The sequence below is a fragment of the Saccostrea echinata genome, unplaced genomic scaffold (assembly GCF_033153115.1).
Source record: "Saccostrea echinata isolate AGI-Se365-2 ecotype Australia unplaced genomic scaffold, CSIRO_AGI_Sech_v1 ptg000040l, whole genome shotgun sequence".
In the NCBI taxonomy this organism is placed as follows: domain Eukaryota; kingdom Metazoa; phylum Mollusca; class Bivalvia; order Ostreida; family Ostreidae; genus Saccostrea; species Saccostrea echinata.
In genome coordinates this window covers 2,563,174-2,577,305 of record NW_026889789.1, presented here as the reverse complement: position 1 = coordinate 2,577,305, position 14,132 = coordinate 2,563,174, and the positions used below count along the sequence as shown (strand labels likewise).

The 14,132-nt window shown below is 31.1% G+C and overlaps 1 protein-coding gene across 1 annotated transcript; it reads right to left on the bottom strand.

The window, feature by feature from the left end:
• Positions 1-2,818: 2,818 nt before the first annotated feature.
• LOC133200516 (uncharacterized) lies at positions 2,819-3,238 on the bottom strand. The gene has a single exon (XM_061336302.1). It carries the CDS (start codon positions 3,236-3,238, stop codon positions 2,819-2,821), a length of 420 nt encoding a protein of 139 aa, XP_061192286.1.
• Between the last annotated feature and the right edge of the window lie 10,894 nt (positions 3,239-14,132).

Genomic DNA, 14,132 nt, shown 5'->3' with positions numbered 1-14,132 from the left:
CCAGATGTTATGGAGCACAACGCAGGCCACCACATACACTGCTGCCGGGGGGGGGGGGGGGGGGGGGGGGTCTGTAGCCATTTCATGATGAAGGCAGAGGAATCTTCCCTTTAGAATGCCAAACGTCTGCTCCACCAGAACTCTTGTTCTGCACAGGGCTTCATTGTAACGCTGTTCAGAAGCAGTAGCAGATTTTAGGAAAGGGGTCATCAAGAATCTTTGACATGGATAGCCTGAGTTCACCAACAGAATTTTATCATGTTGGCCTAAAAATTGCATATTTTATAAAATGTACATGTATAATAATATAAAAAAAAACACAAAAAAACATGGAAAATACATTAATGCAAGATTATAAGTAAATTTCAAACTGTAAAAATTTTTTTTTAAAAAATTCTTCTTTTATCCCATGAATTGGGTTACTCTTCAGTTAATATAACGTTATAGTTATACTTATCAGTTAAGATATCATGCCTCATTTTTTTTTTACTTTAGTTACATAATAATATATCAAATACATCATAAAAAAGTTTTGAAAAGGAATATATTTTCTTTGGTGATGCAGTACAATTTTGTCTACTGTGTGTATATATCTATATATATACCATATATATTTATATATATACCATTCTCAAACTGAGCACAGAGTGCTGACTGGCGGAAAATCCTGCTGTCATGGACTGAGCCGGGCCAGGTAGCAACACAACTTGTTATAGTGAATTTAGGATCACAGCACATCTATAAATTAAAGAGAAAAATTGTATTAAGTTTTAAACATGGGAAAATACACTAATTGTGTTAAAAATTATGCAATCCATGAAGATAGTTGGACAGTTTATTATTCAGTTATATGTACATGTTTAATTAAGCTCAATAGTAGGGTCACTTATTATATTTAATGTTCACTTTGAATATACTTATATCAGACAAGATCTTTTCTTCTTTTCTAGTGATTAACCTTTGTTTTAAATTTATACCTCCCCCCAATTATATATATATATATATATATATATATATATATATATATATATATATATATATATATATATATATATATATATATATATATATATATATATATATATATATATATATATATATATATATATATATATAGATAGATAGATAGATAGATAGATAGATAGATAGGTAGATAGATAGATAGATAGATAGATAGATAGATAGATAGATAGATAGATATATCTGAAAAAGTAAGCCCAATTTTTACTAATAAAAATCAAAGTTGGGAACTATATTTATTTATTCTATCAAATGTATACATTTAATATATATAACTTTGGTTTTTATTTATAATAAAAATGAGGCTTACTTTTTCAGAAATTTATGTTAAACCTGGCCATTCATTCAAATTCATAAATTATGTAATGGATATATGCCGAATACTGTTCTATATGTAAAATTATCAGACTGTTTGAGACCCGTTAGGGCCGAAAACAGTCTGATAATTTTACATATAGAATTGTATGAGGCATATATCTTACTTAAAACATTGCATTTAAATGTCCAAAAGTTACCTGGAGGAGTCCGATAATTACACAATAGGAGTTAAAGCATCAATAGTTTTCTACCTGAAACCATCTAATAAGTAGACAAAAGAAAAGAGAAAGTTTTTTTTTTTCTTTAGACAGTAAAATCAGTGGGTGAACTCTTTTGTTTCATTCATTCATTCGATGGCAGTCGTTTGGCTTAGCAGGAACTATGGACAGTGGTCAAGTGATGAAGGATTTTTTCATGATTCGGAATATTTTATTTATTAAGTGCGTTTGACATTGAGACAGATACAGTGTTGGATGATATCTTCAAAATGCATTTAAAGTAAAAATGCGGATTTTTATCTAAAATTTTGATTAGATGATACAATGAAAATATTGGGTTTTAAAAGTGCGGTCATTGGCGAACAAACCTCGTTAAATAAAAAGATTTGCAAACTGGTTCTTTATCAGAAATGGATTTAAATTGGCTTATTCACAGTGCTGTATCGAAAACGCTTTGCGAAAAACCAAATGGAAAGTGTTACTTTTGAGGAAGGTTAAAACTCCTGTTTCCTCTTGGATTTGCTATTTTTAACAACTTATTTTCTCGCGTTCGCTTTCCCTGAAATTTTTCTCCCTAACTTTTTTTGGGGGTTTCTGGACAAATTAAACCTTGATTTCACTCTAGTTGTTGTTTTTTAACTACTGTCCAATTTTGTTATCACTGCCGTCCGATAATATATTATTGGACTGCTAATTATTATTATCGGACGGCTACAGGTAAATTTTTAGACTGCAAGAACAAAGGCATGACGTCACAGCAATGTTTTAATTATTAATTATAATATATTGTATAAAGGTTTCTAATAATGAATGAGTTCTTGTAATATTGAGCTGAGGGGTAAGTAAAATGGGGGTGGGGGTGGAAAGGAGGAGTCATAAAATGTATATAAATATAAACTGACCATTCAAAGAATGGTATCCCTTTCTGTTTACGAAGTCTACCTCATTGTCTTTGGGTTTTATTATCCTAATGTGTGTACAATCCACACATCCTAGTACATTTGGGGAATCTACAAATTTTAAAACAAAATATTAAAATTGTTGAAATTGACGTGTAATTTTATTTGGAATATATTACAATTATAATCATAAGTTGAAGTGCATTTTTATGAAAAAAAAGAATAATTAAAACAATAATGTTTGATTTTTTAAAATCTGTTCATGAATTCTTTTCAATTGCACGTTTACACAAAAGAGTCAAGTTAACTGGGGACGAAATAATGAGAAACCGATTTGTGACGTATTAGCTTGTAAGTTGTTAGTTACCAGGCAGAGAAGTCACGCTTTGTAGAAGCTGCATCATTGTTGGTTGGAAACACAACAAATCTGCGAGCAAGGTTCGCCAATTGTCCTGCAACTGCACGAATACACCTTCCTGATGAACTTTGGGAAATGTCCAAAGAGTCTCCGATGAGTATATGCACCGCACCAGTGGCGAAATATCGCAAAGACAGGAGAAGTTGAATCAGAGGTGGCAAAGGATGGTTCCTGTTAGTTGGCCGGGACAAGACAGGGAAAAGACCGAGGATGAAAATAATAGTCTGTGGACGAAACCGAAAGCGATCATAAACTTCATCATCTTCTAAGTCTTCCAAAGGATTTGATCTGTCTTTGAATAGTCGCGGACGCCTGTGTTGATGGCTCATTAGTCGTTGACGAAATTGTCGTCTGTGAGCAGCCATTTTTGTTTGTTTGAGTACGACTCTGAGAATGCTTCAAAGCATACTTAAAAAATCTTGAGTATGTATTCCGTTGGAGTTTGAGTATGAGTATAATAAATTTTTATAACCTCAACTTTGGAGTACGAGTATGAATTTGGAGTACGGAGTTTGAGTATGAGTACGAATTTAACATCCAAAAAGTTTTATAACCTCGGAGCCTGGTCTCCGAAGACTACATAAATATTGTCAAAGAGGAATTCCAGCATACTTTTAATATCTACCTCAGAGTACTTGTGTGCAAAATCAGAGTGACTTTTAAAAAGGTAATATTATACATGACCAATCATAAGATTCAAAACTTTTCGACTTCCATTTTTATTAAAAAAGCAGTAGTCTATAATATTAAAAAGCCTAGTTTTAATTTGTTGTGTTGTCGTGAGGAATGGTTGTTTAAGGTGTAGAGAATCATCTGTATTGATGTTACTGGCGATTTTAATTATCTAAAAGATTTTAAGAGTTTTTGAGAATCCATATATTTCAAAGTACTTAAATCTATTAATTTTTCCCAACAGGCATGCATTCAGGAAAACGATTTCATATTCTGTATATACCTTTCTAGGGCACTATTTTTCCCGTTACAATCGAAACATTCTAGAAGTATGCTAAGGAAATTGACGTTTAGAATGACAGCATTTTTGCAATGTCGCACTAGTAATATATATGATGCTGTGTAAGCATTGCAATGAGCGTGTTGTAAGGTTTTCATTTGACCGATTTATCATTTTTACTTTCATGTTGTGACATATGTAAACTATTACATGCATGAAATATGGAGATAACGAACTGTACTCTGGCTCAAATATCAATTGAAAAAGTACAAATCGGGAACAGAGCAAACTCGAACCTCTAAAGAAATTGGAGAGGTGGGATCAAATGCAATGAAGGAGTAAGCATCCCCTGTCGACAGGTCACACCCGCCGTTTGTTCATTATCATGATCGGCCAACGGAAAAATCCGTAGATAATTCAGTGTTTAAATGAAAGAAAAAGTGAGCAAGCTCACATACCCCACGCTTCCCCAAAACCCGACAATGCAACACGTAATGAATGGCACAGCGCATTTTAAATTCACAATATAATTCAAAAAGGGACATTACTTGCAAAAAAATCATCACATCAAAACGTCTTGCATATAAGGACATTCAAATCTTTGTATGTTACAAACATAATTGGGCTGATGTTTCTAGATAAATAATGGAATAAAAATTTCTTGATAATATACAAATCGGTACTTTATGTCTGAAATACCTACAAAATTTCAGGAAATTCAGTGCAAGAGTTATGCTGACAAACTGTTATTTAAATTCCTCACTGATTTCGATTTGTTAATGAGTGTAAGTCCATGTACAACACATGACAATTTACACATTTAAATAATTGATGGAAATAAAATTATGATGTAGTCATATGAATTTGTATATATACTGTACATATGAAATTATCTAAGGTAAAGCACAAATTTGAGGGGAGGGGATGAGAACTATCTCAGATTGTGTATGACTGTGTTTGTTAAATAATTAACATTTTGATCTCAAAATCAATAGGGGTCTTTTAAGGTCATAAAATATTTCACATCAAATTTCATTACAATATCAGATTCCGGTGAATTTCCTTATTACCTGGCTGGAAAGTTTCTTCAATGATAGCCAAAACTCTAAGGGCAAAAATAATGGAATTGGAATTTCCTGGTAATATGCACATATAAACACTGTGTACTAAATATCTGCAAAGTTTGACCAAATTCTGTGCAGCGGTTTAAGAGAAGTTGCACCGACAAACTGTTCATCTCTATATTCAAGATATGGCCAAAAATCTAAATTGAAAAGTGCCGAAATTCCCAGAAAAATAAAGGATTCGGAATTTCCTGGTAATATGCACATCTACACACTGGGTACTAAATATCTGGAAAGTTTGACCAAATTCTGTGCAGCAGTTTACAAATGTAAGAGGAGTTGCGCTGACAAACTGTTCATCTCTATATATGGTCTGTTAGTCTCGTCACGTGACTTGCGAGATTTTTCGATAATATTAACATCCGGGTACCTCATACATGGAGATGTGTATTGGGTTAAGCATGTTTATGGTTTACACAAAGCGTACAAGGAAAGGTTAAGCAGTTGTACAAAGCCGAAGGGTTCTCCGACTTACGATGGATGAATAGAGTGTCATAAAAGCTTTGGTGCAAGCATAAAGGAGGAGAATTTCGATCGAAGTACAGGTAAAGAAGTCAGAGAATGTTACCTGTTTCTTGTGTATTCTTTGGGAAAATAGAGTTGTCTTATATTATACCTGAATGGAATAGTTTTGAAATCATCATTCCAATTAATTTATTAACAGATTTTTCTTTAATTCGAGGACAATGAGTTATTACCAGCTGATTAAGGGGGACCAACCCTCTGATAAGAGAGATAATTTTCCAAGTAAAAAATCCTAGTATTACTCATAGTTTACTTTATCAGAGATTAATTATCGAGACCTTTGAGCAGTCAATTCGATCAAAGTTAACATATGATGGAAACATTACCTTATATTTCCTTTGACTGTACTTTACAAATATTTTATTATTTTTGACAAAAAAAACATTTAAATCCAGTTTTAAAACTCTTAATTGAATAAGTTCTATCTTTTTAACTATCTTTTTAAAAATGGTTTATGTATCAAGCCCCAAATGTAGAATTTTTATTAGAATTACATTTTTTCCAATAAAGAAATATTTATAAGAAAGATAACTCTTCCTAACAGATGTATTGTTTTCTTACAACCACATATAACATTGTGATATTCTTACTTAGGAAGCAGCCCTTCATTATGATTTCTAATATGAATTTAGTAGGTATGACACTAAATATTATTTTCATATACACCGCATATTTCTAATTTTATGTTATGATAATAAATTATTACTCTTCCTAATCTCTGTGTTAAAATTTCTTCATATTATGATCTGACATAAAAATCATTTCTGAAAAAATGATCAGCGCTTCATACCTCATACTATTTTTCATTTGATTTTGATGCTATAGCTTTTCATAAAAATCAATGTTGGGAAGCTTAAGTTTAAAAAATTTTCGTGAAATTTGGAGCAGAGGGTCATTAGTCCTTAAGGAGTAGTGTAAGTGTCAGATGGTTACGAACATCATGTGACTGCAATACCTTTGTTTGGGTAAATAATTTGTTCAAAAAACGCTTCATTTATTGACAGAAATTTGGCTGTTGCGTGCCAATGGGTCAATGTTTTAAGCATTCAATGTTTGAAAGCACTTATTTCCAAAGGATAAGATTTTCTTTATATATATTCTGCCAATTCTATCTTTATTAATCATTGGACAAAATTTATATGACTGCAATAATATGACCATATTCTTAAGCTTAGAGAGCATGTTATAGAGGAGATTTTGGTTAAAGTTTCAGTCTGTTTTAGTGTTTGAATTTAGTGTAGAGTGGTGTAGTTTTAATAAATATAGATCTATGCTGAGAAGAAATAAAGCCATGAAACCAGGCAGTTTTGTGCACTTGTTTGTACTTGTTTTTTTTTTTTATAACTTGAATTTTTCTAAATACAAAAACACAGTAGCATAGTGGTTTTCAATTGAGAGACCAAGGTTCATTACACAATATTGATGTAAATTGTTACATCTGAATATGTTATAACCTCATGTGTTTGGCTCGGGCAAAAGGGTACTTGTACGTCTATGGAGTTGATCAATGATGGGTCTAATTAATATTCACAAATGTCACATATGCAACATGTCAGCAATGTATGTGATATATCTCTCAAGAAACATCAAAGTGATAAAAAACACCATTAGACAATTATTTCTATGCATCTGAATTATTTATAGCACAAAATTTCATTTAAAAATTAGGCTAACAATAATATCAAAGAACAATATAGTCTATAAAACATAAGAACAATTTTGCATTCATTCGCCTATTCACTCTATTGCATTAAATGAGGTTCATTTGCATTTAAATGTTGTTAACATTGTTTTACTGTCATTAATAATAACTTGTAATACTACATTTTATAAATTGACAAATTCCTTCTTTTTAGAAAGTGCATATAATTTGGAAAAGAGACCATAAATCCACTGGGGGATATCGCATGAAAGCAATGGTATTACAGAATATTGTAAAGCTGGAGGAGTAATAGTGCAACAGGTAGGCAAGTACCGGTACTTTGTACTTGGAATTTTTCACATTTCTTTTCTCATTTGGCCCTCGATACATGTAGGTGAATTTAAAATGGGGCAAATTCAAAAAAGGCAGCATATATCTTCTAAACATGAACGTGTCTGATAAATTTCAAAAGGGCAACATTGTTTTCAAGAGTGAAAGAGTGAATATATTAAAAATTAATATGGGGTGAATATACCCAATAATACAGTTTATATGTATAAACACAATATATATGCATTTCTCTTTTCTTTATAATGAAAATAATTTGTTCTGTAAAGGGACAAATTTTGTTTTGATTTGTATCAAATAAATACATATGTGCCAGTTTATAACATGTTTTGCAGGCACCTAAATTATCATCAGTTGTGCTTCGAGCTGTGCAAAATTCCTATTGTCGTGTTACAGAATCTTTTCTTGAATACAGGTATATGTGTGCTCATCTGGCAATCTTAGGACATCACTGGATGGTTAACAGAGTTAACACACACTTCCTGCATAAATTCTCTGGCAATTAGCAGTGTCATGAGCAGTTGATTGATGTCACAGTTAGACCGGCATAGTATTTGTAGTTGAATGGTGCCATTTTTAAGAAAACTTATCACAAAAAACCCTGGAAAACATCAGATGGAAAGAAGCATCTACAAGAAAAACAATGAACACTTTCTTGAATATTAACAATGAACACTTTCTTGAATATTAACAATGATATGTCATGCCCATTTACATCCTTTATATAAACTAATTAACCAAATCATAGGGAATTATATACAAATTTGTCCTATTGTGTATTTATAGTGTTTTAAATTAATTTTACTAATTTATAAATATTTATGTTTTTCACAGTCATTAACATTTACAACTAGAAGTACATGTACATATAATATAAAAATATAACATGTTTATCAGGATAACTCGAATATGTTATTCCACAAAAACCATCGCTGACCGAGGCTCGCGTCGGTCGGCAATGGTTTTCAAGGGGTAACAATTTCACATTTCCCAAAATAAACAATATTTTTCTTGTTATAGAATGCATTTGAAAGAAAATATCAAGGTGAAACGAACGTGCAAACATTCTGCATAGCTATAACAATTTTTTATTACTTTATATACTGTTACCCGTAGTCATGCATTTTCAACCATTGGGATGTAATGTTTTGCATGCAGTAGCGTAATGGTACTTGTTAACAAATGTTTTTAAACCAATCAAATTTGACTATTTAATATGAAAGTTTATGAAAAATTTAATTAGCATGTGCTGTAAGTATCCGTTGTATGTGAGCTTATGTGAACTTGATCCTGATTTTTTTTTTTTTTTTTTTTTTTTTTTTTTTTTTTTTGAATATTGTAAAAGAATTGTGCAGTCAAAACTTTTACTTGTACCTGATTTAGATGGAGACTTCTTGGAAGTTGTCACACTCTTCATGAGTATAATATCTAGGGGATCTGCTTTACTTGCAGATACATGGATAACACATTCACTCAAAGCACTGTCCCTTTTTCAGTAACTTGTGCAGCCCTGTAATTTATAATGACAAATGGAGAAAAATGCCTATTTCAAGAAAAAAATGTTTGTCTCATAATTGTAGGAGAATTGGAAAGGGGGGGGGGGGGGTCATGAAGCTTGGCAGTTAATATGTATACATGAAAAAAATGCCTTTTTCTTTGTAGAAAAAAAAATGATTTTTTTTTTTTTTAGTGTGTGTGACCATTTTTATTTCTGGATAGACCATGTAGAAAGGGTAGACTACAGAATGAGCTGTCCTTTTTTATTTATTGTAGTAATAAAATTTAAAAAAAAAAAAAAAAAGGAAATGTGTTTTCTACAAGGATCATGTGTTATCGACGTGGTAATCAAATTTTTATTCCCATGGTCAATGCATTTGGGTACATCTATTTTTTTATTTGCTTTCAATGACATCGCATTTAATATCCCGATCTCATGTATACCTGTCCAATACTCCAAAGTAGACCCTTGTAAGCTGAATCAATGCAATAAATTTATGAAACAAATCTGTAGATAAGTCAACTTTTGAATACAGACTATTTTAGCATAGAAACGATTTAATTTGCTCTTTATGCTTAAGTATGTTGGCTAATCCTGGCCCGCTCGGAATAGCTTGTGATTACGTCATGTAGTGAAAAATAAAGCAATTAAACGCTATTTCCTGCATCTATCAATCAATTTTCTCCTCTTCTTTGCAACGATTGGGAATCAATCCTAACTACAATTTTTATAATTCCACTACGATGCTTACAACTTAAAACGAAGCAGTAATCCATTGTCTCCAAGAACGCTCAGGTACTCGGAATCATAAAACGAAAGTGAACGTCAACGAGACTTACAGACCCTTTTTAAGATATGGCCAAAAATCTAAGTTGAAAAGTGCCGAAATTCAACCCCCCCCCCCAAAAAAAAAAAAAATAATGGAATCGAAATTTCCTGGTAATATGCACATCTGCACATTGTGTCCTAAATATCTGCAAAGATTGACAAAATTCTGTGCAGCGGTTTAAGAGGAGTTGCACTGACAAACTGTTCATCTCTATATTCAAGATATGGCCAAAATCTAATTTGAAAAGTGACGAAATTCCCAGAAAAAATAAAGGAATCGGAATTTCCTGGTCGTATGCACTTCTACACATTGTGTCCTAAATATTTGACGAAATTCTGTGCAGTAGTTTATGAGGAGTTGCGCTGACAAATAAACAGGACTGACGGACTGACTGACTGACGGATCAAAAACATTATGCCACCGCAACTTGTTGCATGGGGTATAATAATGACCCAACAATTAGTATGGAAAACGTCAGTCAACATCGACTTAGTGATAGATTATATTTGCTGACAATATCATTGTATCGACCATAAAACTTGTAAAATGATGACTTCAAACGATATCCCTGTTTCATCAACTTATCTGTCAATGACTTGCCTCGTTTTTAGAAATTATTTGTATAAAGCGCATGCTCTTGCGTGTCGAATCAACTGGGGGATATCAATCCCATATGCAGATGATAAGGGTATATATAGGGCTACATAAGTAAGGGAAGATGACGATGGAAAAGTTGAAGTCAACACGTATATCTAAGGTTTTTTCCCTGTATATTTAAATGGTTTTTTTTTTTTTTTTTTTTTTTTTTTTTTTTTTTTTTTGGTAGCACAAGAATATAAAAAAGGTATTTCTAAAGGGAAAATTCTGTTTTAATTCGAAGTTTTTGCTAGTTTTTGCTAGCTACTTGATGGAATTTTAATATGTCGATCATTTTTTAACCCCTAGTATACTTAATAAGTTTACATGTAATTAAGATTAATTATTTTTATGTAACAAACTATTTCATTGATTAAACACTAAGGAAAACTAATGCAAACAGAAAATTATTCTATATATAATATTAATCAACATTAATTAGGTTTTACAGATTGCAAGGATTCTAATTAGGGTCAAGTATATGATAAAACGTACTTTTAAGTTGAGATTATGACTTTATAGTTACGAACTGTGCTCAGGTTAAAATTACAAAGAGCATAATATCAATATTTTTTTAGATAAAAAAGTGTTCAAATATAAATTAAAATTCAACCATAAAATGCGTGTATTTAGTATAATTTAGATGAACAAAAAAGTATATACATGTATAAATATTGCTAAAATTATAATTCATATACATGTACATGTATGTTGTCTCATCATAATATTAAATAATTATGATCAATACATATGTTTAAATAAAGACCATATATACATGTACAATATTTTGTCTATATAAAGGCATCTAAAATTATGAAAATGGAAAGATAACGACAATGGTCAAATATACAATATATGTCCATATACGAGGGTTGTCCATAAAAGTCGTAGACAAATGCTACAACTTTCTTAACAAGATCACACTGCCAAATGAATAGGATATTATTTTGATATAGACCATGATTTCGTAAATGCATCAAAATGAAAACAAAAACAAAACAAAACATACTACTGTTACGAAAGTTATAGGTTTAAATATATTGTACATGTATATGTATGTCGCAGGGTCCAGATATTTCATGACAATGTAAAAATACGGATTTTGAATTTCTATCACATATTCGTGGACATGCGCTTTTTTTCTTTATTATGTCACACTGGTAACGTTTTACTTTTTGGAAGGCGCGATGCTATCATTACGTCACAATAAATCAATCTTCTTTTCAGAATCCAAATCAATAGAAATGTGGGAAAACTCTCTTTGTCGGACAATAGTTGAAATTAAATAACAGGTCAATATTTTTTCGGAGGAGCTAATATCAATTACATTGACTGATTCTCTATATAAAGAGCGTCACAATAGAAAAACCAAGTAACACAATCAAGGCAAGATTTGCTTACACTAGGTCTACACTCAAGATGCAGATAATTTATTCAAAACAATATACTTTTTTAATGATTTGTTTTTCATATAACAAAACAATTATTGTCTGTGTTTTCGGGCAATGGATTTTGAATTTCTATAACATATTGGTGGACAGGCGCTTTTTTCTTTATTCTGTCACACGGCTAAGCGTGTGGATTGATATTAATATATAAATCATTATCGAGTAATAACTTCAAAATAATATACGAAAAATTACAAGCATCGTCAGTATAAACACTTTGTTAACTCAAGATGCACAGCCATGTCCTTGACTGTCCTAGATTTATAACAATGTCATGAAAAGGGATAATAATTATCTACTTTCATCAAATTATTGTAGTTTTCCACTTCTTATAGTGTCTCTAAAATTGAAAACACCGTTGAAAAATCGAATACACCAATTTCAAATCAATGTACGAAATATATTCCAATAACTTTCAGTTGTTTCAATGATAATTGTCTCTGATGTCGTTTCAACCATATTAAAACATACTTTTATGATTGAACTCTGTTCCATTCGAATGGACGCTGCAGCTTTAGAAACATATTTTATATTGAAAAAAGCCATACCGGAAATAATTTTCCCGGAAACCGTGACTGGGTTATGTTATAAACTCTAAAATGACGGTCACTTCCATTTTCAGAGAAAAAACTGTATATTCGGTTGTATTCATATGCAAGAAGTCTATTGATCTATTCTGTTTGGTATCTTACAACAACTATCCAGGCGATTTCATTTCTGGGTACAAGATCACGATGTTCATCATGATTTTCATGTAAGTACATGTAGTACAGCAGATTTTTTAGTGCAATGATAATGTCATATTCTTAGTATACGAAATTTTTAGATATTATAATAAAAGGTCAAAAATATAATCTGAACAATGTACATCTGTTTTATTTATTTTTTTTCGAAAATAAAAGGAAAAAACAAACAAACAAAACAAAACCAACCATGATTGAGTCAATGACATCAGTGAGTTCTGATTATGATATTAGTTGCCACATTTTGTACAGTGTATTTGTGTTTGTCAAACAATATTTAATTTATTTACACAACTGAGAATATATACTTTATATCACAAAAATATGCATATTTGTCAATGACTTAAAAAAATGGGTCCCATGTTTATAATATTTAGAGAAGATAACACAGATATTACAGTGAACAGAATTAATCTGAAAGACCAATTGCTAATTGAGATCATGATATTTTTGAGGGAAAAATAATTGCATTTCATGAACATTTCAGTGGTCAATATGACTAAAAAATGATTGATTGATGTCTTACTTACAAACTTGATGTAATAAGTCATGCGGTTTAAAGGCTGTTTTAAAAAAATATGCTGAAGGACAGTTGACCAATTATATTCTTATTTAAAAGAATGTTGAGGACCCTTGTTCATGAGCTTGTACACTGTACACATTCATTTATTAGTTTTGTTTCCATTTGGAAGAAAAAAAATTAAGGAATTTAATAAATGTACATGTACTTGCATAGGCAATTTTTTTAATCGTATAACTGTGCAACAGTTTGATAAATCATTTGCACTTTTTATTTTAACATTAATTTCAGATAAAGGAAGGAAGATGTTTTAGAGAAAGATGATCCCCAAAACAGTAAAGAGATGATATCAGAGATAATGGGGGATTGATGTGCATTCCAACTAGAAAACCGATTGCACATTAAAAAAGTTTTACCATTGAACATTTTCATTACTTGTGACTTTAGATATTTAAAAAAAAGTAAATGAATACCAGGTTATGATATCTCTATTCATGATGTAACTGTTTTAATGATATGAAAGATGAAGTAGAATTTAAAAGTCGTTTTGCTATAGAATATGATACAGACTTTTAATTGAACTGCTGTTTCCCAAATGTTAAAATTCAAGAGAGTTGAAATTGACATAAATTTATTTAGTGTTAAACACTCTTAAAGGAATGCCTATTAGATTCTCTTGTAAATTGAATACCTATGCGTGATTTATTATCTCAACAGGTTTTTTTTGAAAGTTGGCAAAGGAAGAGTCAGAATTTTCTATTATGTTCAACTCTTGGTATTATGTTCCTTCTGATCCAGATGCACTGATAAATAACCTTGATGTTGAAACCATCAGGCTGGGTTAGAATAAATTACAATAAATACTAACATTTCTGACAACAAAATAAAAATCATTATTTAACCTTTTCATCCTTGTTATGGTTTATTGAATGCTGAAGCTTTGCACACATTTATAAACAAAATTCATGTGTAATGTAAAAATCCATTCATTCCA

Coding starts and splice junctions, on each gene's coding strand:
- LOC133200516 (XM_061336302.1), bottom strand. CDS start 3,238: ATGGCTGCTCACAGACGACAATTTCGTCAACGACTAATGAGCCATCAA.